The 25,424-nt window shown below is 42.2% G+C and overlaps 1 protein-coding gene across 4 annotated transcripts in view; it reads right to left on the reverse strand.

Annotated features, from left to right (window-relative positions):
• Positions 1-438: 438 nt before the first annotated feature.
• The window catches only part of tle2a (TLE family member 2, transcriptional corepressor a), a 30,826-nt gene continuing 5,840 nt past the window's right edge, over positions 439-25,424 (reverse strand). The window contains exons 2-20 of one of the 4 annotated variants that reach the window (XM_027169665.2): positions 22,837-22,997; positions 14,038-14,101; positions 12,610-12,654; positions 9,818-9,880; positions 8,788-8,892; positions 6,902-7,121; positions 6,734-6,750; positions 6,322-6,414; positions 6,112-6,156; positions 5,864-6,025; positions 5,647-5,773; positions 4,939-5,150; positions 3,926-4,005; positions 3,567-3,816; positions 2,863-3,110; positions 2,598-2,745; positions 2,353-2,503; positions 2,179-2,255; positions 439-1,265 (exon numbers count right to left, since the gene is read on the reverse strand). In XM_027169665.2, the coding sequence (XP_027025466.1) occupies positions 1,158-1,265; positions 2,179-2,255; positions 2,353-2,503; positions 2,598-2,745; positions 2,863-3,110; positions 3,567-3,816; positions 3,926-4,005; positions 4,939-5,150; positions 5,647-5,773; positions 5,864-6,025; positions 6,112-6,156; positions 6,322-6,414; positions 6,734-6,750; positions 6,902-7,121; positions 8,788-8,892; positions 9,818-9,880; positions 12,610-12,654; positions 14,038-14,101; positions 22,837-22,997 (2,376 nt within the window). In that variant the 3' untranslated portion in view covers positions 439-1,157. Of the gene's footprint in view, positions 1,266-2,178; positions 2,256-2,352; positions 2,504-2,597; positions 2,746-2,862; positions 3,111-3,566; positions 3,817-3,925; positions 4,006-4,938; positions 5,151-5,646; positions 5,774-5,863; positions 6,026-6,111; positions 6,157-6,321; positions 6,415-6,733; positions 6,751-6,901; positions 7,122-8,787; positions 8,893-9,817; positions 9,881-12,609; positions 12,655-14,037; positions 14,102-22,836; positions 23,001-25,424 lie in introns of all 4 variants that reach the window. The other 3 variants (XM_047806510.1, XM_027169666.2, XM_027169664.2) reach the window with 3 other exon arrangements.

Genomic DNA, 25,424 nt, shown 5'->3' on the forward strand with positions numbered 1-25,424 from the left:
TTGAGATCGATGCAAAGGTGAAGAAAGAAAAATAAAAAAATCAGGAAATAGAAAAATGTTCCTAAAGGGTTCTGCTAGCTATAAAAAAAATCACTGAAATCGTGTCTTGTACATAAAGCCCGACAGATGCATGCGTCACAAATTAAACCACGGCTGCATTAAAAACATGTTGCAGAGACAATCTGTTTGGGGGAAAATAGTTCAAAGCTGATTTTCAGTCTAGAATACATTTGTTTGTAGTTATTTTATAAAGACATGCTACTCCACATGGGCGGAGCTTCATGAACATGGCGAATCAACAGTTAGGGATCAGAAATTAGCGGAGGAAAAAAATCTTAATCTTACAGAATGCACCTTTAATTTAAGAAAGCACTGACATACAAATTTATTCCGCAAACCTTCCCAGGTCTTTTTAAACAAATTTCAGACACAAACTCCTTTTTTTTTTTTGCTTTTAAGGAGCTTTATTTACAGTTCATACACACAAATTATCCAACAAAACCAAAATGCTGGTCATTGTGAGCAGACGTACAGCATACACAAGAAACGTGCTAATGTGACCATCTCCCTGAAGTTGTAGAAAAAAACCATGAGTCTTAGCCCAAACCTGTCCCCATGTCATGTATACAGTCGTACTGCTACTTACTGAGATCATTTTTAGATGCTCAAGGCCATCAAAACAGACTGGATGAAAAGAAATGACAGATATAGTCATAGTCTCTTCTCTCAAAACACCCTGTACCTTCTCAGTGCACTGCTGCTCCTCGACTGTCCGTTTCCACATGGAATAATTTTTTTCCACAGGCTAAAAAAAATATTCTCTTTGCTATTTCATTCACTACAGAGAATTCATCTTGTTAAAAAAGAACAAAAGAAAAACAATAAAGCAAAAGAGAAGTCTTTGGAGGAATCCCGCATCTCTGAAGCTAGCTTTCTCACAGCATTAAAAAAACAACAAGGTCAGTCCTGTTCTGAAGCTCCTGTTCAGTCCTCCCTCAATGCTTGTCCCTAATGGACATCAAACCAAAAAAAGCGTAGACGCTTTCTCCAACTCCATGTCCACCATTCTGTTCAGAAGTCAATGTCGGACCTTGGGTTCCGTTCTTCCGCTCTTCTCACGCCACTTCTGTTGTTCCGGGATCCAGTCTACAGTCGTTTTAGTAAATGACTTCGTACACAGTGGCCTTCTTGTCTCCTGAACCAGTCACAATGAACTGGTCATCAGGTGAGATGTCGCAGCTGAGAACTGATGAGGACTCCTTCGACTGGAGACAGAATGGGATTTGGAGTTAGGGCAAACTTTACACAACAAGCAAACAACAAACGCTGGCTGAAGACCGAACAACATACACAACAATATACACAGCCCACATCACACTCCTGAAATATTTCAGGACACTGAACAGCTAATACTGCTTCAGCATGTTTGGGATTTTTGGCTTCCTTGTTTTATTAATCAACTAACATTATTACACTTGGTGAAAATTATTGGCTAAAATGACAGTGTAATAGCAAACATGTCAACAAAAGACTTCCATTCTTGGTTGCACTCCTTTGAAACACGTTTATGTACTTTAGATATCTAATTGAGTTAATATTCAGCGCTTTAAAAATTCAATTGAAGTGACTAAGGATGAATTTTAAATGGTTTACTTTACATAAGTGATGTGAAAAAATGAAAGAAGTTGCAGGTTCAAAACTACTCGAGTGTGATGTTGGTCTCAGAAAACCCAGTGCATTTAGCTGTGGCTCAACTCCAAAAAAAGACAGAAAATGTGACACCACAACTTTATGTCTACAGCTATACAAAACTGTAGAGGTAGATTTACATTTACATTTACAGAATTTAGCAGACGCCCTTATCCAGAGCGACGTACATAAGATTTCATTCCCTAATGAGAAAACCAGCCTCATGAGAGCCTAACTGTTCATGATAATTCAGTTATAGTTAAGTTTAAATAAATCAACAAACCAAGGGGTGGTGACCTTGACTACAGCTGCAAAAGAGTGAGCAGCCTAATGCTCAGTCATCATCCACAGTCATCAGCTACACCAACACAGAACAGTAAAGAGTCATGATGATTCAGTTCAGTGCTGAATATTTCAAATTGTGTGTTGCTTGTTTGGATGAAGTCACTGAAAATAACTGTTCAGAATGAAACAGAAACGTGGCAGTACCTGGAATATGCTGGAGCCGTACGGAGTTCGCCAGGCGTTCAGAAGATTATCTTTACCTGTGCTGACAAACCATTTGCCTGCAGACAGAGACGTTCAGAAACATACACATGGTTAAAGAACTTGTTAGAAATTATGCATTATAGGAAACAAAAGATCAATAAAAAGCCTTCATACCGCAGTAGGCGAACTTGAGTGACAGCACACAGCTCTCGTGAAGGTGCAGCTGGTACTTGTCTGGTTTGGAGACATGCAGCACTTCCACATTACTGCTCTCCATCCCCACTGCCAGCCACTCTCCTGTAGGACAGTAGCCCAGGGAGAAGATCTACACACAAACAAAATAGAAGCAATTGTGAGATTGATAAAAACACACAAAGTAGTGAAACTCTGTATCCCATGATGCCCTGGGGCTGCAGTACCTGGGAGGTGAAGTCGTGCTGCTGGAGCTGTCGGCCCTCTCTCAGGTCCCAGCAGCGCACCGTGTTGTCGAGGCCCCCAGTCCACAGTTTGGTCCCGTCGTTGGAGATGTCGATGCAGCTGGCCCCATCAGTGTGGCCCTGGAACTGCCTGTGGAGGAACACATCCCAAACACCACATCCATCAACAACCACACGCAGAAATCCTCACACCCCACGTCATTATGTACGGCACAGAGTTTAATCCGTCCCCGCTGTTCACAGCTACCTGACGAGTGTCTGGTTGTGAAGGTCCCACACCACGATGTTGCCGTCGCTGCAGCAGGAGAAACAGACCTTGTTGTCTGGACTGATGGCCAGAGCGTAGCACGCTGGAGCCGAGGAGGTCAACTCCGCCTTGATGCGTGGAGTGGGCGTGGCTAAATCCCATATAGACAGAGTGCTGGCTTCACCTCCAACTATCAAAGTTCTCCCATCTGGGAGCAGCTTGCATGAGCGGATGTAGTTGTCCCTGTTCTGATCCGAGGAACAGAGAGGAGGCGGTATAATAATAATCATTCCACAGTGTCTTCTCATTGTTTTTATAGTGAATATGAGAATTTGTGTTTCAACGTGAGAAAGCAGACACACTAGGCTCATGCATTAACTGGTTGCTAGGTAACTATAAAATAAGCTAGCTAGTGAATGAGGCTGACAAGTTAGCTAGCTAAGACGTAGTCCTTAATTCTCTGTAAAAGCACAATGACGGCAAAACACAAAACCATCAAGCATCTTGAATTTTTAATCTCAGATTTTTTGGTAAATTAATAAGAAAAGACTTGATTTATTAATAGACTGCAACTAAACTTCAATCAACCACAATCCAATATCTGACAATATCTTAACTCCTGAAGTTACGAATGCCAAAAGAATCAGACATTCACACAAAGTGTTTTTTTTAATATACGTAAACACAAACGTTTGGAATCTGACCAGACAGTCCAGTTGGGCCATGGGGCTCTTGCTGCCTGGCTGACTGATGTCCCACACTTTGACACAGCCTTTGCCACCAGTGTAGACGTGGCGTGTGGAGGTGCTGATGGTGACGGCACACACCACCTCTCCATGGCTGAGTGTATGGATCTGGCGAGCATGGCGCGGGATGCCAGGGCCCAGGAGAGCATCAGGAGGGAAAGGTACAGGCTGCATCTGTCCATCTGCACTCACGTGGAACGAGTATGCACTGGAAAAAACAGACTAAATCAGTAAAATTCGATTTGGTTCAACCATTCAGGATAAAGAGGGGGGTTTGTATTATTATTTTAAGAATAATACAAAGATGGAAAACTTACGGCTTTCCTGAGGCTGCAGCCTGGAGGCTAGCAGGCAAGCCAGGGACCCTCATGTGTGGGTGAGGAGACTCATAACCCACCTACAGAACACAAGGACATTGGTTTTGTAAGTAAAAGTGCTACTTTGCTTGATTTGTGACTACTTAAGACATTCTGATGCTTCCCTGAGGAAAATCTCTTCATTAACTGTAAAATTAATGTTCAAATTTCAGTCATTGAATATGAGTTTCAAAACATGTAATAATTTAATTTTAAACCATTTTTTTTTAGGAAATGTGATTCGATATTGCCATAAAAAGGGCTCATGCTAATTTCATCATTCTGAGCCTTGACATATTTTGTCTTTGCCTAGAAATTTGCCTATTTTCCTTAGAGGCAACTTGCAAGGGTTACAGAAGTAGAAGGCTGGTAAGTACGTGCACTGCAATTACAATTCACCTCACAGGCAGCAGGGAGACATTTAGAGTGAACCTGCATGATGGTAAACCTGCATGCACTCCCAAGTTAAATCACTGTTAAATCACCAATGGTGCAACAGAAATGACAAAACGTACAGGATGGCAAATAAATATCACATATTTTTCAGCAAGGATCTACATTCATGTGCTCAATAAAACTGGAACATTCTCTGGTCTAAATGTATTAAAAGGCAGAAACACTTGGACTGTAAACCAGTTAAGTTCCTAATCAGTTCTAAAATATGCTGTGGGCTAGAAGAAGCCAATTAAAGTGGTGCAGTAATAGACTTGTTCCGGTTGTATCTACGTTACCCAATAAACCTTGCAACTAAAAGCGACTGCTTTCTGATGTTTGAGCATTTCAAATAATCATAAATGTACAATAATATCTAGTGTTCAAAAACTGTGTACACACTGGATTGCTTTCTCCTCTATCCGTTGTGTTTGATTTTATAACCAGTCATGTCATGTGCTCATTAATGCACTAAAAGTGAATAAATCATTTGAAAACAGATTCAGTATTATTTTTAAACTGGTGCTAAAATGCCATCTCACCACAGGGGAGCGTCCGTATCCAGCAGCGGCGGCGGCGGCAGCAGCAGCAGCTACAGCGGCAGAGCCGTTCATCTGTGGCGAGACGAGGTGGAGTCCAGCGCCATATGCTGCAGCCGCTCCAGCAAGCTCGCCGTTCACCCCCGGAGGCGGCAAACCGAAAGCACCAGGAGGATACACACCCTGCACTGCCAGAGGGTTCCTCACACCCAGCGCTGAGTAACAAGAGACAGAGCAGTCTGACTTTATACTGCCAATCATTTAGCTTTTTATGTATAGTGAGCATGCTTTTAAGTGGCACGAGCTGCTGCTGTTCACGGATGAACAAGATATTCAGAGTAGGTCAAACTAAGTGCTTCAAACTAGAAAGGATACTTAATATTTCAAAAACAGGCAAAATGGTACAAAAATGAGACTAAGGCTCTGCATCAATTACAATGAAAATTTTAGCAAAAAGAGAAAAAAAAATTATGCACAAAAACGTATTTGTTATATATGACTGCACTAAAATAGCCAAACTAGATGATGCAGTGGGACTAGCCATCAAACTGCAACCCACAAGCTATAATCACTGCAAAGAACACAGAGGATACTGAAGATTACTACTGCCCTCTGCTGGCCTACTTGTTCCCTGCTTCACTAATGAAGACATCTCTCAGACACATGCGTTTCACTCACTACAAAACTACACTAGAGTGATTTGGGACTTACCCAGGGGGTCCACACCTGCTTTGCCTGGGACAGGGCGGAATTGGGGCGGGCCGCTGGGGCCGGGCGTGGCGGAATCTTGAGACATGGGAGTGCCTGGTTTCAGCCCCGGGGTACTAGACTTCTCTCTCTGAGAAGATTGAGAGAAAATTATAAGGAGGTGTGTGCATTGCGCGTGTGTGTGTGTGTGTGTGTATATTAATAAATTGGGTAAGCATACTGAGGGAGGCTCTTTGCTGCGAGAAGGAGAGGCGCTGCTGGAGGAGGATGTCAGGGAGGTGGGGCTTGCCTGAGGCAGAGGCTCTTTCCTGGATAGGGGCAGTTTGTCCAGACCGTTCTCTCTGGAGGAGTACGAGTGCACACTGCGTGGAGACGAAGGGTCCTACACACAAACATCGCACACTCCTTTACAACAGCCTCTTAACTCCTGCTCTACACAAGCATGATGAAAACAATACAAGAGCTCACCTCATCCACTACCAAGTTGTCATCACTCTTGTCAGCATCGCTACCCTGTGGGATGCAGGAAAATTCTTAGAACTGGATTTACACCTTGAATGAACCAACAGTTCATTCACATTTTGAAAACTTAAACAGTTTATTACTTTTTAAGAAACCATGTGACAAAGAATGTGTGAAACATTGAACAGTTAAAAAAGTGAAGAGACTCTAGCGCACATAATCTGTAAATTCTTTCTCGTCTGATTTCCTTTTCTTTCCATTGCTGAGGTAGTCTGATGTCCGCCCTTTGTCTCCATTTGATAAGGAGCTCTGAAAGACAAAGACAAGGCAAAAATCAAATCGGCTCCATAAGTTCTGGACTTTAAGTCTATAGAGCAGTGTACTGCATGGCTGCCTGCTGTATGGGTCTATATACACCACATTTTTCAGTGTCAAAGCAACAAGAGAGTATGAAGACACAGTGTGAATGGATACTCTAAGGTGAGTGGAAGAATGACAAAAAAAAAAAAAACATGAGATAAGTGATGATGAAAAAATAAAGAAAAACACAATGCAAATGAAACACAAAGAAAATAGAGAGATGATTGGCAGCAAAGAGAGAGAGGGAAAAGGGTCAAGAGGTACTCACTGGTCCTGCCTCGCGGTCTGGATGAGTCATGGTAGATGCACATCGTCGCAGCCGATCAAAACAGACACACAGTTAGTATCTACCCACTAATGTATAACGAGCTCATCAGCCAGATTAGGATTAAACAGAATGTGAGGAACAATATGTAGCTCTGGTTATAGCTCTTACCCCGGTGGTGCTCAGCAGCGGCCGCTGCCGCCGCCGCTACAGCCTCCAGATGTGCCCTTTCATCCTTAGCAGCCAGCTGTGCCCCGAGTGCCCCTGAGAGAGCCAGCAGGCCCGAGCTGCCCCCCAAAGCCAGTCCTGGGTGGGGCAAACCCGATGGGTGAGGGGCCATGGGTAAACCCTGGGCAGCATGCTGGGAAAGGTGCTGAGCCTGTAGCTGTTGCTGGAGATGGGGAGAGAGAGAGAGGGAAAGAGAGATCAAACCGAGTCGATAGGTGGTGCAGCAGATGGAGAGAGTCCATACTGAGAAGACATTGAGGCCAGAGGAGCAGGGGCAACCTCACAACTGGCAGAGCACTACACACACATAATGCATGACAAATGGGAAACAGAATAATAACTAAATGACAGACAGAGAAATTAAAACATCAAGACAAAAGATAAAGTAACAAAACCTTGTGCGAATTTTTACAACCTTGTTATGGATTGTGTGCCTTAAATCCGTTTTTAACCAAACCAGATTCTAGTATGACTGTAAGTGACAGCTGTATTGTATTATAGTTATATAAAAGTGGGATCTTTAGAATAAACCAAAACAAAATAAATGTGTACATCCATGGCTCCTTAGGAGTGCTGCGGTACAAGGCTCGTTTTACCACATGAGCCGGAAATGCTCCATGACGCTTGTAATTCACACCAGGCATGACTCACAAGCATCATGTAGTGCAGCATGGAGCTTCATTTCCGGGCTTCATCACAAACACTGAACAAGCAAACCTATGTAATGATTGTCAGATTTTTAGAAACCAATGGCTTTGCCACAAGATTGTCAAAAAAATGTTTAATGAGCCCAGTGAGATTCAAAAATGCCAGTTGTTTTTGCAATATGCTTTAAACATTTAATTACATATTCCTTGCTCGCAATAACTGCATCAAGACAGCATCCCTGTGACATCACCAAACTGGTGCATTCTTTTTTTGTGATGGTTTCAATTGTTTGTTGCTCGCATTTTTTCCATTCAGTCTCTTCTTCAGGAGGTGAAACGATGCTCAATTAGGTCAGGGTCTGGTGATGGACATCATCAGGAGAAAAAAAAAAGGCAGGTTTTATTTGTGCTGTTTTGGCAGTGTGTTTAAAATCATGATCATGCTGCAGGATGAAGTTCCTCCCAATGACGTTAGATTTCTCTGTAAATAAGATGATGGGGGAGTTTCTGTAGACTCTGCGTTTATTCTGCTGCTCCTCATCATTAGATTATTAGTTGGATTAGTCCCCCACAAAGTTGTTCATCCACTGTTACTGAAAACTTCTTTTTCAGCATGTTCCATATGGTTGTATTGGCTATCGTAGTACGTGTTAGTCTCTCTGATTGATATTCCCTTCAAAATGGATTGCTTTTCTCCCGTATGTAGATCATATTTTTTTTTTTTACTGAAACTATAAAAGTTTTATACTGAAACTATAAAAGTACATCTCAGCAACAAGAGTCTAAGTCACATGCTCCAATATTATTGATTAATGGGTGAGTTATTAAAAAAAAAAAAGGTGTCGGGAATAAACTGAAATTGTGATCGTTCATATTTTGATTTGAAAAATCAAGGTGTTGTATTCATTTGCTATCATAGTTTTTATCATTAATCAAGTTTTCTATCGTTACTTATTTCATAATCTTCAAAATGAGTCATGTCGGCTCATGATACGATGTTAGTGGTGCACCTGAATGCAAAAATTTTGCATTTCTGACTTCAAACGTGGAAAAACAGCCCATCAGCGGATCACAAGAAGACAGCAAAACACTGAATCCTGCTGCTCGGGCACCACAATCCATACCTGATGCTTAAATAAGCAACATAAAAACAAAAGTGGATGAGTAGATGGAAGTACACACTGTGGGAGGCAGAGGGGGGAGTCCACGTACCCCTATCGACGCATTCAACTCCCCCATAGTCACCTGTTTGGCGCGTTCCATGGCCTGAACCACCTGCTGCTGATGCTGGAGACACAACACAGATAACAGTCAGATGAACTTCAGCACAAATAACCGAGCATTAATGTAAGAGTCAGCCGAGGGCGTGTGCATGTGTGGCAAATGAGAAGTGAAGTGGCTGAGCTCACAGAGACATTTTGAAAGTCAATCACAAAATACACTGTGCAAAATGCAAACGTGCTGTTATTGTTGGTGTGGGTTTGTGTAGAGGTTTTTTCCCTGCATGTAACCACAAATTATGGATACATATGTCTGTGAATCATGGCCAGGGAGGCCCTGTTTTTTTTGTTACAGAAGCAGAAACCACAAACCCCCATTATCTTATATTTCTGACAGTTAGCCTGTTTGACCTGCCGCATGGATTTTAAGAGTGTAACCCAAACCCAAACTTAGACCCAAGTAACACAGACATATGTTCTTTTAGTAAAAAGTTCTAAAGCTCTAATAAAACAGCTGGAATACTGGTGTTATTGAGGCTATTATTTGAAAACCTGATTATGCTCAGAAACTAAATACTGTACTAAGGAGGCCTCTGGGATTTAGTTTAGTTTCAGAGACCCCTGTCCTATCAGCTGCTGTGTGGCTACGCTAGAATCATTTCAATCGGAATACGATGAACGTTTTGAACAGAGATCAAAAGTGTTCATATTTTCACATGTTGCTGTGTGTTGGTGCATGCTGTCCATCTCACTGTAATCTATGGCAAAATGCGTGTTTGTTACCCAACATACCCTAATGAAATCAGCCAAGAGACAATTAACAATGATACAGCAGAAAAAAAGACTACAAAAAAAAAAAAGATGAAGTACATGAAAGAGACAGAGAAAAAAGATGTCAGGGAAAGAGTGTGTTTCAAAGAGGAGGAGTATGACTCAGTGGTGTGTGTGTGTGTGTGTGTGTGTGTGTGTGTGTGTGTGTGTGTGTGTTTTACCTCCTGTGAGAGAAATGGGATGAGCTGCGCACAGATCACATTCAACCGCTTAGCAATCTCTGTCTGGAGAGAGAGAGAAAAATAATGAGCAAGTGCATGTGAGGGAGAGAGAAAGGGAGAGAACGAGTGAGTGTAACAAAGAGAGACAGCCAGAGAAAGAAAATGAGAGTGAGACAAAGAGAAACAGAACGAATGTGATTGCGTGAAGAAGAATGAGTGAAGAAAGGAGTGTGAGACAGGGTGTTAGAGTGTTAATACAAGAGGAAGACAGACAGTGTGCCGCTCTGTGTACACACACACCTAGTAAATATTTCAGCTCTGCACATCTGGTTAAGGCTAATTGCTGCGCAGCGAGTAGGGGAAGTGTGTAAAATATTCATGCCCAGCATCTGCTGTCCCTCTTCCAGCACAGAGATTCGACCTCCTCCCCGAGAGCCGTGTTGTGCTCCAGCTCAGTGCAGTTAGCCTCCACAGAGGAGACACTGATGCCAAAGCTTGCCACCTCAAAGCATTTTTTTACCCAGACAAGGTGCTTATGTAGTGAATCGCCTCATTTCAATATTGCATACTGCAAAAAAGAAGGATTTCCAGCCACCAAAATCAGTTCTGCTCTAACATCAAGATTCTGCTTGTCTGGAAGCAAAGACCAGTGGCTTGTAACCATGACAACACGATTATCAAGTTGGTTATGCTAATTACATTCAAAAAAGACTATGCATGAGATTTGAAGATTATTGTTGAAAAATAAAAATGTTATGAGCTGCTACGTGGCGTGACAGGAAAGCATTTACTCCTCAACAGGAGATTCTCATTCTATGGCCAAGACAACAAAATTTGCCATGCTGTGTGTGTGGGAGGGATGAGATACTCTCTCTCCTCCTGTCAACCACCACTACACTAGCCAATCATGAGCATCTGTGAGGTCATGCATGTGGAAGAGGGTAGATAGCACTTTCCACCTAGAATGTAAAACTGCCTTGTACACAGCATGAGCAGCAGATTGAAATGGATGATGGTTTTGTGTTTCTCAGAGGAAGCACTGCTGGTCATGTGATAGTGGGAGCTAGTGGGTAAGAATTAACAGATGACCAACAGCAGAAGAAAAATTTTAGAGGTTTAGTGGAAATAAATACATAATTGGGATTCACTTATATAGGCAATGGTCTTAGTATTGACTACACTGAACGCAAGAGCTACATTACTAATGCCAATACTGAAAAAAGCAAATAAAAAGACAAAAGAAATAAGGCAGAGTACAGAGCTTAAAGCACTTAATGTTCGTTAGAAGGAGTCAGTCATAAAATGGTAGAATATCAGATTCCTGACACCAAAAGCTTTAGGGTCAGGTTGTGATTCCTAAAGATTCAATTTCACACAAGTGCAAGAGCAGAAGTTTCTGTTTGGCCAGCTGGCAAATGCCTTCTCTCAGTTCACACCCTAACTGTGGGCTATTACTGATGGCTTTGTGCTGTTTGGAGACACTGAAGGATTTGACATTAAAGGTAAAATATTTTTTGAAAAGCCAGAGGTGAAACTCTTAGTGGAAATGTTTACAGAGTTTCAGGAAACTCGGATATTTGATTATGAAACTGTTTGGTTCTCCAGCGCAACACCAGCACCGGTTCTGTGGAAAACACACTTAGTGGAACCCTGCCACAGCCTGAGCCGACATGCTGGAGACCCGCAGATTATGAGTGTGTGCACTGGCTTTGTTGTTTATCAGCAGACTAAACAAGTGCTCCACTTGTTCATCTCGATCCCTCTATCCATCCATCCTTCATCGCCCTGTTCCCCATTTCCCACAGGACAAAATCAGTGCTTGTTAGAAAATGGCAACTACCAAACACAGAGGGAAGAGGAAGAGAGGAAGAAAGAGGGTGGGGCTGAACACACAGAGAGCGAGAGAGAGAGAGGGGAATAGTAAAAGGTTCTGATGGTTTTATTAGCAGAGGGATTTCATGATGCACTTGGGCGAGCAGAGCGAATGAGCAGGGGAGGGAGGAGAGGATGAGAAAAACGTGTGTGAGAGACAGAGAGAGAGAGAAGACCTGATTTAACGAACAAACTTCACTATTTACATATACAATATTCACTATACCATACTATTAACAAACTAGCTTTGAACCGTCTTTCAAAATATGCCACTGCCTTTGTCAAAAAACATAGAAACATTTCAACATGGAAAAGGTTCAAATAATCAGCATAAAAATATGTTGCTTAATCAACTCTTTTTTTGATTTAGGCAATGAATTTGTTGATTGCTTTAGAAACACTAAAAATAAAGTGGCGTGGCAGAAAAGTGTTCAGAAGTCTGAATGTCACAGTCTTACTCTTGGGGCAAAGGAATGGCATACACTCTTCTCCCCTGTCAATCACGGTGACACCAGTCATGGGTGTTTTGACCTAATTTGTAGAAGAGGGCAGATAGCACTAGCTTCTGCATGTGTTACACTGCCCTGTGATGCTGCATGAGCAGCAGTTTGTAAAGATGCAGTTTAGCATGTGCCACACCAGTAACCACATGCACAAGCCTGAGACACTGAACAACTCCATATGACTCCAACAACTTATGATGCTAAACTGGGAGACTTCTGTTGCGGATAATAAACAAACAAAAAGACAAATAAACAAACAAACAAATAAATAAATATAAACTTTTTGGCCAAACTGCTCCATCAATTCAAGTAGGTTAAGCTACTTGAATTGATGGAGTTAAGTTAAGCTAATCCTTCGGGTGAGAGACAGACGTAGATAAATCAAGTCACTGTAAATAACATCATGCAGTCACTCACCTGTTTATGCATCTCAATGTTCAGGCCATAGGACATTTCATAGTACTGAAAAGAGGGGGGAAAAAGGAAGAGTATTTAATGAAACTTTTCTCACATAAGCTTAAAAGAGAAAGATCTGACATGACAGGAAACATGATGACCAGACAAGCAGACACACCTCTCTGTCCTGATTGGGTGATTATTGGTTTGTTTTTGTTTTGGTTTTTTTTCCTGTCCGTAGAGTTTACTACTCTGAGAACATATTTTATTGATGGCTGCCAGAATGGAAGAAAGATTGATCCAAACTTTAAATGGTGCAAACGGCTCTGACTGGGACACGAGTGGACAGGAACGGCCTGTGTGTGCACGCGTGTGTAGATCAGTTGTGCAGAATTAGAATTAGTGTGGTCAGGCAGCTGTCTCTCACACGCACACCCCGAGCTGGTGTGGGCCAGAAGGGAAGGGTATTTGTATAAAACAGTGAGAGGGAAAAATGAGCACAGGCAATAAAAGAAGCAGTGTGACAGCTGTCTGTCATACGCCCTCTGCTTTGCTAAAATCCCACACTGTTGCTAGGCAACACCATGTCTCCAGAAATTATGAGCCAAAAAAAACAAAGAAAAAAAAAAACAAAAACAACCCACACAACACACAAAAAGCCAGAGTGAGAGAGAAAATGAAAGAAATGCTGAGAGTTTGTAAACAGGCCTGTGCTGGACTGGTTACCATGCACCATGTGAGTTTACCATTATTCTCAAGCAATATGATGCAAAGTGCTGAGCTGTATTTAGCTTGTGTGTGTGTGCATACATGCATGTTCTGGGTATCTGTGTGTGTTGTGTGTCTTTGTTTTGTTCATCTGGGTCATGCACAGTAGGACCCCTGTATCTCTACCTCTCCAGCAGATGCCTGATACCTCAAAAAATCTTAACTCTGTTTAAGGAATTTTCCATTTAATTTTGTCGCGTTCTGGTCAACTGAGCTTTAGTGAACCAGCAGTAACTAAAAAAAAAAGCAGATAAAGGAGTTGTACTGTGTGTACAGAAACAGCGTATACAGTCACTGGTCACATTAATAGGAACAACCATACACCTGCTCATTTATGTAATTATCAGCTAATCATGTGGCAGCAGCACAAAAAGGCAGGTACAGATCGAGTGCTTCGCTTAATGTTCACATCAAGCATCAGAAAAGAAAAAAGTCTGATCTCTGTGACCATCATCATGGCTACCAGACAGGCTGCTTAGAGTATTTAGAAACTGCTGATCATCTGAGATTTTCACACATGACCTTCTTTAGGCTTTACCCAGAATTGCGTGTTTAAAAAAAAAAAAAAAAAAGGCACAAAGACCAAGAATCGGAGTCCATCATGAGCACAGACTCACCTATTCAGTCTTTTGTCTATATCTAAACCAAGTGTGTGTGTGTTGGCATGTGAGAGAGACTTACCATCACATAGTGCCTCTGAATTTCCGTCTTTTCCGTGGCCAGTTTCTCACACTCAAGCTTTAGGCTGTAGAGTAACACAGATACGAGTTAGTTCTTTTTACATTCTTACATTTTCCAGCATAAAGGTAAGCAGTTCTTAATAAACTCCAGTGCTAATCTCTCCATGACTCATGGGTCACAGGTAAGTGAGATTCAACTGATTCCTTCATCGTAGTGTTCTGAGCGGCTTATTTAGCAGCAGCCGTTGAATTGGTACCATAGAAACCTTACCAGAACCATCACTATTTTTATATATAATCAACACACAATCTCCAAGCACCTGCACATCAATCTATTTATGCAATTATCTAAATCAGCCAACTGTTTGACAGCAGTGCAATGCAACACACACACACACTTTTAGAGGTATATTACTGCCTCAGGGCTTGGTGAAGGGCACCTCATACACCAGACTATGCTGTGTGTACACACACTGTATAAGGTGCCCTTCATCAGCAAGCCCCAAGGCTGTTAAAAACCCTAAAAACAAGCAAAGTCAATCTGTCAGTGTGTGTGACAGGCTAGATGACCCCAAAACCTCAGTGCACAGCAATATCCACACCAGGTGACATCTCATCAATGCTCTCTATGCCACACAACCACACTCCACCCACACAAACACCCCACAGACAGCAGTATTTCAGTAGCTCTCTGCCTACACTGAGAGCAGTAGATTTATGTGTGCAGAGTGCAAGGGCCTGGGAAAATTAGAATATGATTAATACTGCGACATTAGCACGCGGCAACAGGTAATAACGGCACATCCGCTCCCCTTCTGCAGGGGCGCGCGACTGCCAATAATTGACTCATTTATCACCGCTGGTGAGGAGGGGGGCTGCAGAAGGGAGGATGGGGGGATTAAATTCATTCCCCTGATAGATTTTATTACTGTGGAATTGCCTCGCTGCAGAAGTCACAGCCGTCGCAGGATTTCCGAGAACTGACAAGTCTATCGGTGCACATTTTCACATGCTGGCTTCGGTTATTTACAACTGTTCCCTGTGCAATGTCAGAGACTCCAGAAATTCACAAAACATCGCAGGTCCAGTCTATACGCTGGGGCTAGGATATACCACAAGAAAAGATCTATATTGTAAGAAGTTACATCACGTTATTTTAATAAACTGCCTGAACCCTGAGGACATGGTGGTGCACTCAGATCTGTACCACTTTTTCTGTATTTCAGTATTATTCCTGTGAAGATCAGATACAGAAAATTTCAAAACACCACAATAAATCATGATACATATCGTTGATCGTATTATAATAATAATAAAAAAAAAATGCCTGGCATGCATATCGCTTAGTCTCACTTCCACAATGCTGTTAATATTAGATGATAACCATATCGGCATGTGTGAACATATCTCCAAGAAATTTGCAGAGGAAAATATAGAAACTACCTTTCTGACCAATCAGAATTGAGAGTTGTTAAACAGTATAAAATGACTTTTTTGTAATAATTTAATGTTTTATAACATTATAAGTTTTCAGTAAAACATTGTTGCATACAATTGGAAACCATGCAAAAACAATCGAAACTTACATAATTATTACATTTTAATAAAAACTACATTAAAATGATCTTTTAAAAAAAAAGAGCACTCTTGCTGGTGTTTATGTATTCAGTAATGCCAAACACAAAAAACCCAATATGGTGATCACCCCCAAGAGGACATTAAACATTAAAGAGCTTTTATCTGTCTGTTTATATCTCCTACACAGGATGTGCTACCAGTATAAGATATAGCTCAATGCTGGTGCAGGTGGTTTAATGTGAAATGAAAAAAGGTCAAAAGTGCTATAGGAGAAATGCAGCAGCATAACCAGCACAGCTAGATGATAATCTGAAACCAGACGGACAAACAGAGACTGATGAGCATTGGCACTGTGAGTCATAATGAGCCCTGGGGGGAAAAACACTCCTGCATTCTTGCACGGCTCCGTCGCGTCATGTTACATTGGTGCATTTGCCTCTGTGGGATTGAAGAAGGGAAAAAAAAAAGTGTGCTTTCACGTCCATGTGATTATGGGACTAGGAGAGCGTGAAAAAGGGGGGGAGGGAGGGAGGAGTGAAGGGGCATTTCAAGAAGGAATGATTGCATAAAATAATTAGCCTGGGGGCTCAGCAAAGAGTGTCCACCAGACAGAGAGGGAGAGAGAGAGAGAGACCCCATTTCCAGTCACAAAAACACATTGCCATTTATTAGAGCAAGCTGTCCATCAATGTATTGTTCTCACTGTAATCAATGGCAAAATGTGTGTTTGATGGATACAAACACGCCCTAATGAAAGCAGCCAGAGAAGACACATGCAGCATGCATCATTAGGAACTGGAAAGCAAAAAAAAAAAAAAAAAAAGACTATGAAAATCTAATCAAGAGAGAAAGTGAGGATGAGATTGGGAAAGGGGGAGAGAACAGAGCGCAAGAAAGAACACCATTTCCAATCTCTCCCTCGCACTGACAGCAGATAAGCTGATCGCTGGAACAAATCTGTGAGCTGCCAGCACCACGACAGCTCTGTCAGCAGAGCACAGTTATCCAACACACACACACACACACATACGCGCGCGTGCGCACACACAAGGTGGATCATTAGCAACATCTGAATGAAACCATTTAAGGAAGCTATGGAACAATGCCAGATCATCATTTTACTAAATGCAAAGAGATAATTAGTCAGGCAATTCTGTTAATCTGTTACCTAACACCATTTCATATTTACACTTCTGATCATGGATCATTACTCACACATTCAGTTAGCACTCAGATTTATTATATGGGTTTCACTAATTTATACCCCGACTTCTCTATTAAAAGCTGTAATTTGATAAATCTTTTCTAAAATGCTATCTCCAGCATTTATGAGCAATATATTTGTCCCACGCCCCTCAGCGCCCTGACGTCGCACAGCTGGCCCCACCCCCTTCAGCGCCCTGACGTCCCACAGCTGGCCCCACCCCCCTCAGCGCCCTGACGTCCCACAGCTGGCCCCACCCCCCTCAGCGCCCTGACGTCGCACAGCTGGCCCCACCCCCTTCAGCGCCCTGACGTCGCACAGCTGGCCCCACCCCCTTCAGCGCCCTGACGTCGCACAGCTGGCCCCACCCCCTTCAGCGCCCTGACGTCGCACAGCTGGCCCCACCCCCTTCAGCGCCCTGACGTCGCACAGCTGGCCCCACCCCCTTCAGCGCCCTGACGTCGCACAGCTGGCCCCACCCCCTTCAGCGCCCTGACGTCGCACAGCCTGCCCTGCACCTTCAACCTTTTGCGGTCATGTGCTGCAGTTAACTAGCTTGTAATTTCCAATCTCCAACTAGAAAAAATAAACAAATACAGAATTTCCCTCAACAGGACGATCACATCATTCCAGGCTCAGCACACAGTTTCACCAACATGGCTGCTTACAGCATCAGTAGTAAACAATGTAGCACTACATACTTTTTAATGAGCTGGACTTTACCTGATTTAGATCATTAGCTTGATAAATTTACAAAACCGTCTGTACAGTCCACCATTTTTTAAATAAACCCCTCCCATCACTAATGATATTTGGCTGGAGGAAAACAAAAATGGATGTCAGTGTTTTCTGTACATTGTAGCTTGAACACATGGAAGTTGAAAATGATGTAAATCAGTCAAACTTCCTGCTTGAGTTGCATCAAACAAAGCCATACAGTCAATGCCCCGCCTTCAGCTCTTTGTAACTAGGCAACTAGCCCCTCCCCCATCGGCTAGGATCATGTCCTGTAAAATATTCTATAAATATACAGTAATAATTAACTATTGATGTGACTGTGGACATGTCGAAAGATTCATCATCGGGCAGTAAAATGGCTCGCAGCTAAAACAGATCCAGGCAATTTGGATAAATATGTAAAGATATTTAGTCACGATTCTCAGGGTGGAGTCTGTAACAGAATGTCTATTTTAAAACTAAACGTCTCATTTAGACATAAATAAATTAACACGGTTTCATGCTTTGTTACATTCGGTGATAATCAAGTTATTGTTGCATGGATTTATTTAGAAATACACTACTGGTGAATATACAGTGTAAAGCTTTTTACAGTAAGCATCTGTCATCATTAAGGCTAATGCAATCAGCCTGCAGCATCTGTCCTTTTGTTACCCCCCCCCTCTAACAATGTAGGTGATGAAAACTTCATCAACTTTCAAAGCTGATAATTGCTGGATAGTTGAAGAAAAGCTGGTGTGAATTTAACTGCTGGTTAAAATGGAGGCCCTTTCCATGAGACTTGCTCAATTCAAAGGAGTAAACAAAAGCAAACGCTTTTAACAAACCATTGAACCTTTTTTATTTATTTATTTATTTATTTATTGCTTAAACCTGATCATTCTTTCCCAGGTGCTTTACAAAACTAAGTTACGCCCATGTGCATAAGGAAATTCCCACATCAGAACACATCTTACAGCTGTAAGCGGTCTTCAGGGGCAAAAGGAAAAAAAACAGATACAGATTCCTGATCATAGATCCATGAAAGTATGATTTTATCATGCCATTTACGCACAATTATGCCTGACAGGAAAATAACACTGAGAGAGCCGAGTAATCAGACGCTTCACTTTAACCTCGTTCTTCCAGCCACGCTGTGACCCAGGGCAAAACCGCTGACAGCCTCATTAGACTTTACACCCTCTCTGAGGACAATTATTTCACCCTCTCTCACACACACAGAGATGAATCCAAATGCCTGTTACTTTTTTTAAATAAAATGTTCTCTCGCACACACAGCTCCACCCATACCTGTCCTGAGGGCAAGAACACAACAACCCAAAACAAGTCTGACAACACACCCGTGTACATCAGTCAATAACATGCGCGCGCACACACACACACACACAGCTGACTCAACACTCTCCAGCAGATTAAAGACATCTCCACAAAACCACTGCTAACACATGTTTAAAAAGCACACTCTCTCTCTTTCTCTCTCTCTCCCTGGGGAGTGACTGGCCCACACAGACGTGCTCCATGTGCTATGCAAACCTCAACCACAAACCAAATCATAAAGACGGATGCACGTATATAAACCATGCCAGAGCCTGGGAGCACGTGGCCAGGAAGTCCTGTTTGCGTGTCGAGTCTGGAGTCGATTGTAAGCCAAAAATGCAACATGCTGGAATGATTTGCTTGCGTGAGTGTGTGTGTGTGAGTGAGAGAGAGAGAGAGATAAAGGAGATGGTGCAAATGAGGATCTTTACAATGATGAGAGCCTCCTGTCTGCTTTCTGTCCCTCCCTGCTGATTAAAAGGCAAACATAAAAAAGAGGTGTACAGAGAGGCATGCGACAGCGCTCGGCCTCGTTTGGGTTTAAAAACTGAAATTCGTGTTACACCTGTGCGGCTCACAGCAGACAGGTTTCCCCTGAGGATACAGAACCTTCTGAGCAGCTAATGGGTTCAGGAACTCTCCTTGATGAGAAGTCTCTGGTTTGAACTCCGATTGCACAGCAGAAGCCATTATATAAAAGAATAGGGGATGCAAGCTGGGCATTGAGCATAGCAAACAGCACAACACTACACAAACATGGAGGAGGGCAATGACAATGAAAATGCTGCAAACATGGTGGCTTTTATTTAGACCAGCGGTGAAATATACAACACACATTTAATCCCACCTACAGTGACTCAGACCTGCGCATCCTGCCACATCACCTCATAGAAAACAAACACTGCTAATCCCGTGTTAGCTAAACCACACATGCAGCAGATAATTAGGGTGAAGATAGGAGAAAGTCAAGCTTAGCTTTAAATAAACTAGATGAAAGTAACCCTGGGCCACGACAAACCCTGGTGAAATCCCTGCTTATCTGGTTTCACACCGTTACTACATTACACCTGAGGTTAACATTTTATCCTGGCTATTTATAATCTGGTGTTTCACACTGTACATTCCTAAACCCTGGGTTAACTCTTTTTTTGCATATTTGTGGTGTCAACAACCACGACTGGTTAAATAACAACTTTCTTCATGCTTTCATATGTGAGAAAAAAGTGTCACCACATAAATCCTCCTTGGCCGTTTTAAGCCTCCTGAGATGCATAAAGGAAAAAAAATTGGACACTAAATTTTTCCCTCAAAAGCTACAACTACTGTTTACACAGCTCGTGGGGTTTCTGTGACTGTAAAGTATGTGATATGATTTACACGTTATTCAATTAGTGTGTTAAAAATCTAGCTGTACCCTTCTAACTGTGCATCGGTTCACACCGTACACGTTTGGCACTATAATGTGGGGTTAACATCAGAGTAGCAATGCTCTAAAGGGTTTCATAACCCTGGGCAAAAGGCTGTGCCAAATAAAAGGCCCAGTCCAAATTACAAATGTGAAATACTGCTCTATCTGGGGTTTTGAACGGGGTTAAGCACAGTGTGAAAACCTCTGATCACTATCAGGAATCTAGCAGTATTCACAGCTCTAAAACCTTTCTGAAATTGGGATTGCTACAATGCTAGTTTCTGAAAAGTTTTCTTTTTAATCAGCGAATCAGGGCCTGATACTTTATACAACAATAATATACAGCACACACACACACCACACACACCACACACACCTGCTCTCAGTTTAGCTCACCAAATCAGATCATCTCGGTCTCTTTCCTGTCCTCTAATCCAGCAATCAACCTCAAACAACAGAGCTAAAATTAAAGTCTTGGCTATGCTATGTATAGCTAAGCTCTGTGTGTGTGTGTGTGTGTGTGTGTGTGTGTGCGCACGAGAGCATGTGTGGGACATGTTTTACCTAGAACACGATGAACACCCCAGGGGGCATTGATTACAAGACAGTTCGAGCAGGCTGGCACTGGAGCAGGAACAGAATAAAAAGTCAAAAGCAGGTCGACAGTAATCTGCTAGTCTGACCTAAAGGGGATTTTGGAAACTTTGCCATAATGCCTCGCACGCAACCTTTCAAGTTGCCTTGCAGAGAAACAACACAGAAAACCTTTTATTTTTTTTTTTTCAAGTTAATGCAAGTTAATGCATCCAATAAACAAATTGTGGCTGGAGCTGAATCAAGACTTACTAACATGCATGAACTTTTGCAAGAATAGATTTGCAGGAGACAGAGTTGGTCGTTTTTTTTTTTCCTGTGGCAATTAAAAAAAAAAAAAAAGATTTAGAGCAGCTGCAAAAGATGTTATCGTGCACATTTCCACAAGCCATGGCAAGAGTCCAGTGCATCACCTTCCGTCCTAACCTTCCTCTCAAGATGTGTGGTGGTTGCAGTGGGGGTGGGTTATAAATATAATCATGACAACTCCCGACCACATCTCCTGATGCACGTATACAATTTTGCTAGGAAACTTGACAATAGCGTTCCGCTTACAAGCTTTCACATAAATAACTAAAAACACAGTATCCAATGTGACCTAATTGATCATGTTATCAACATTAACATCATATTGCCCAATCCTAGTTACATTTTAGATGGATAGTTTTAGAAAATAAAATGCAACAAGCATAATTAGGCTTCTTGTAAGCACCAGTTTAAACCTTTCAAATATCTCAGGTCTCATTCCTTTTTTTAATTTATTTATTTAGTTTAGCTTCAGCCTACTTCCAATTTTGCCCATATTTTAACAGAACTGACTCAGGAGGCTGCTCTCCTTCTCTGTAAAGATTTTTTTTTATTATTATTATATACTTGCACAGACTGTGTTTAAAAAAAATTGTCAAGTAGAACTGCTCTAATGGTGAGAAGTTAACTAGGCACTTTTTTAGCTGATGATTCTAAAACTGTCGACGTTTGTTAATAAAATCATTTTATTCAAGGATGTTTTTCTGTGGTTGAATAAGCTCATGTTTTCTCAAGAGAGACAGGGTGTGTGTGTGTGTGTGCGTGCATGTGTGTGTGTGTAAGCACGCTAGCTAGTTGACACATGGCACGTTCCTGAGGCCAACACCAGTGGCGGTGGAAGACATCCACAAACCCAGCAATCATCAGGATGGCTGGACAGCTATTTGGACAGAGAACGTTTGGGTTTGTTTGGTCGCAACGCTGGCGAAAAACAAGGCCTGACAATCAGGGGTTGGAAACAAGATGAAGTCTCCCGTTCTGGCTCGCAGACCTGAAGCAGCAATCGTGTGAACATATGCCAGGAGAGAGCTGGCACAGAGCTGGGAGGAGTTGACAGAGCCGGATAAGAGGGGACGCCAGCAACGTCCCAGAGATCTCAGCCAGTCATGCCTGCCCTGGCCACATTCCTGGGATTCAGAGTGCACATCACAGATCAAACACCAAGCTACAGAATCAAAGCGGAGAGAGTGTGTGTCCCATCAGCAGCCTCAAATATCTTCTAACTGAAGCGGCTCATAACTTGAGTTACACCAAAATATATTGTTTGCCCCAATGATTCCAGCCTTCATGGAAACAGGTTTAATGGCCAAAACTAAACGTGGCCTTGCGATATCTCTATAGCGTCAGTGCTGTGAAATAATAGCAAGACCTTTGCATCTGCAAATTATAAATCCTCTCTATGCTCTCCTGCCATCCCAAACAGCTACGCACACAATACTTTATGAGAAGAAATGTCCAAGTAACAGAAAAGCTCAGACTGCATGCTTCTGTACATCAATCAATGAATCAGAGAAATTATTAACCTGCTCCAAACCATCTTTAGGGCTTGGAAGAAAACTAATCCTCAAATCTCCACATATTCTAATAATTATATTAGACATTAAAAAAAAAGTGTGTTCGGTTATGTTGTTCTCCGATGTTTGTGTGGGTTATACCTGTGGTACTGAGTCTGAAGGAACTGAAACTCTTCTTTAATCCGGTCCAGGGTCTCAGGGTAAGTGAGCTTTAAAGACTGAGCTGTTCCTGATGCTGCAGCCGCCGCCGCCGCCGCAGCTGCCGCTGAAGCCGAGGCCCCGGGGGGTGGCTGGAGAGATGCCTGCTAAAACAAAAAATAAGAAATAATTGTGATAGAACGTACGTAACATTTATGTACTAAAATCTCCGAGCATGACTCGATCAGGACAAAATAGCGATTTGTTGAGATCATAACCGACACATGTCTACAATTATGTCAGTTTAAAGTACATACACAGTACACAGTTTATAACCACAATATGAATAACTTCTTGCTACTTCAGAGCGTGCGTTTTTATCAGCTTGAACCATAAATAAAGATGGAGACGTTAGCAGGCACTTGGAAAGGAAGCATGCATCAGCATCTGAGCATTCAAAGAACTCATACAAGGCAACGTCCATGCAGTCTGGGTAGGGCGGAATAATTATCGCAGGATAAGAATTAGATACACTCAGTTTAAACTAAAAAACAAGTTTTGTATTCACCATCGTTGTAAGTTGTTACCACAGTATCCACGTGTTAACAATCAGCTTTCATCACAGGATGTTATTTCTCCATTTTTGAACAAAGACAGGTACGATCACTTGCATTACACCAGTTACCTACACGGTTGCACCAGCTGCTCATCTTCATTAGACCACCAAGCAGCCTGCCAGAAATGTGGCATTTTCTCTGCTACTAGGAGTGACATGCATGGCTGCGGTCCATGAAGGAAGCCACTGCTGAAGCCCATGCACAAAAAAAAAGCCTGTCTAGAATTTGCCAGGGCTCATGTTGACAAAGAATACTGGGACTCTATACTTTGGAGTGATGAGACAAAAACGAGTGATTTTGGCTCTGATGGGTTCCAAACTGTATGGCGGCGCAAGGGCGAGGAAAAATGCATGGTATAATCAGTAAAGCATGGGGGTGGCAGTGTTCTTGTGTGGGGTTGCATGAGTGCTGCAGGTGTCTGGTGTCAGAGACGGCATCACGAATTAACAGACATACTGTGAAATATTAAAAGAGAAGATGCTACCATCACTCCGTGGCTCTTTCAACATGATAATGACCCAAAACACACATCTAAGATCACTGGATCATTTCTGAAGAAGAAAAGTGATTCATTGGCCAAACATGTCAACAGACCTTCAACCCAGTAGAACACTTGTGGGGCATTCTGAAAAAAACAATTTGAACGTAATTCTCTACCCAGCATCCAGGATCTGAAAGAGTCCATACTTTAAGATTGGAAAGAAATAGATGTAGCTGTGTGTCATCAACTTGTTCATTTAATGTATAGAAGAATTGGTGTTCTTAAAAATCAAGGAGCTTATACAAAGTATTAGAGTTAGTTAAATTTGTTCATTAGTTCATTTTAATCATGATTTTTCTTAATTCTAAATATATTAGGTGACCACACCCTCATGTTAATAAAAAAATTAATGGTTAACAAAACTGTTTTTGTAAAAATGCAGCAAATTGCCCTCATATTCACTGAGAATTTGGTCAAAAACTTAATTTTGAAAGGGGGTGTACTCGTTTACGCTCAACGCTGTACATCTGAACTCAACGTGCCAGAATAGTATACTGATGTGTGGCAGCTTTCGAGTCGGTGCATGCACTAAGTAAAGGTAAAGCCGGTGTACGTGTCCACCGCACAGAAAAGGACAGAGTATCTGCATTAGTAACATGAGCTTTTGATGTGCTCCTTCCTACTCCACCTTCTGGACCTCGGGATGTCATACTGTATGCTATCAAAAGCTGACTAATGCACATTATGTGAAAGCATCAGTGCAACGGCGCCTGTGTGTGTGTGTGTTGGTGTTGTATTCTTCACATATGCTCTATGCACAATGAAAGGACACACATGAAAGACAAGCTAGCAAGAGTTGTAATGAAGGGGGAGAAGGAGAAACGTTATGATGAAACGTTAGAGTCCTGCGAGTGTAGGAGTGTGTGCTCGCACGGGCATGCATGTGGCTACAGAAGTGAGGAAAAAGGGGAGGGGGAACAGGATTTGATGATGTGAATGAAGGCTTTAGCTTCAAATTTGGGCAAGGATTAAAACAGAGTGGAAGAAAAGGAACCCCATGAAGGAGATACTCCCACCTGAGCCATTTGAAACCCAGACTCAGGTAATGCAGACTGACAGGCAAATAAAGGCTCCAGTGAAGTACTGTAAGGTCTGTACATTTATCCGTCTGTCTGTCTGACCACATGTGTCATCGTTTAGTAAACAATGCAGGTGAGGATTGTGCTTGGGCTGCTTTTAACAAGAAACAAACTCAGGACAAAGTAGTGACCGACTGATGCAATCACCCTAAACAGATCACAGCTTCAGGAACTGTTCAAATCAAAATGACTAAAATATCTCTAAGAAATTGGCCACAGCAAGCTGGTTGTCTTGTTTGAGTATTTCAGAAATTGCTGATGTCCTGAGATTGGCACGAGGGGAAAAAACATCCTCTGAACACATGCATGAAAACCCCCAAACTATGCATTGGGTGCATGTGCTTTTGCCATGTG

Source organism: Tachysurus fulvidraco, chromosome 2 (genome assembly GCF_022655615.1).
Source record: "Tachysurus fulvidraco isolate hzauxx_2018 chromosome 2, HZAU_PFXX_2.0, whole genome shotgun sequence".
NCBI lineage: Eukaryota > Metazoa > Chordata > Actinopteri > Siluriformes > Bagridae > Tachysurus > Tachysurus fulvidraco.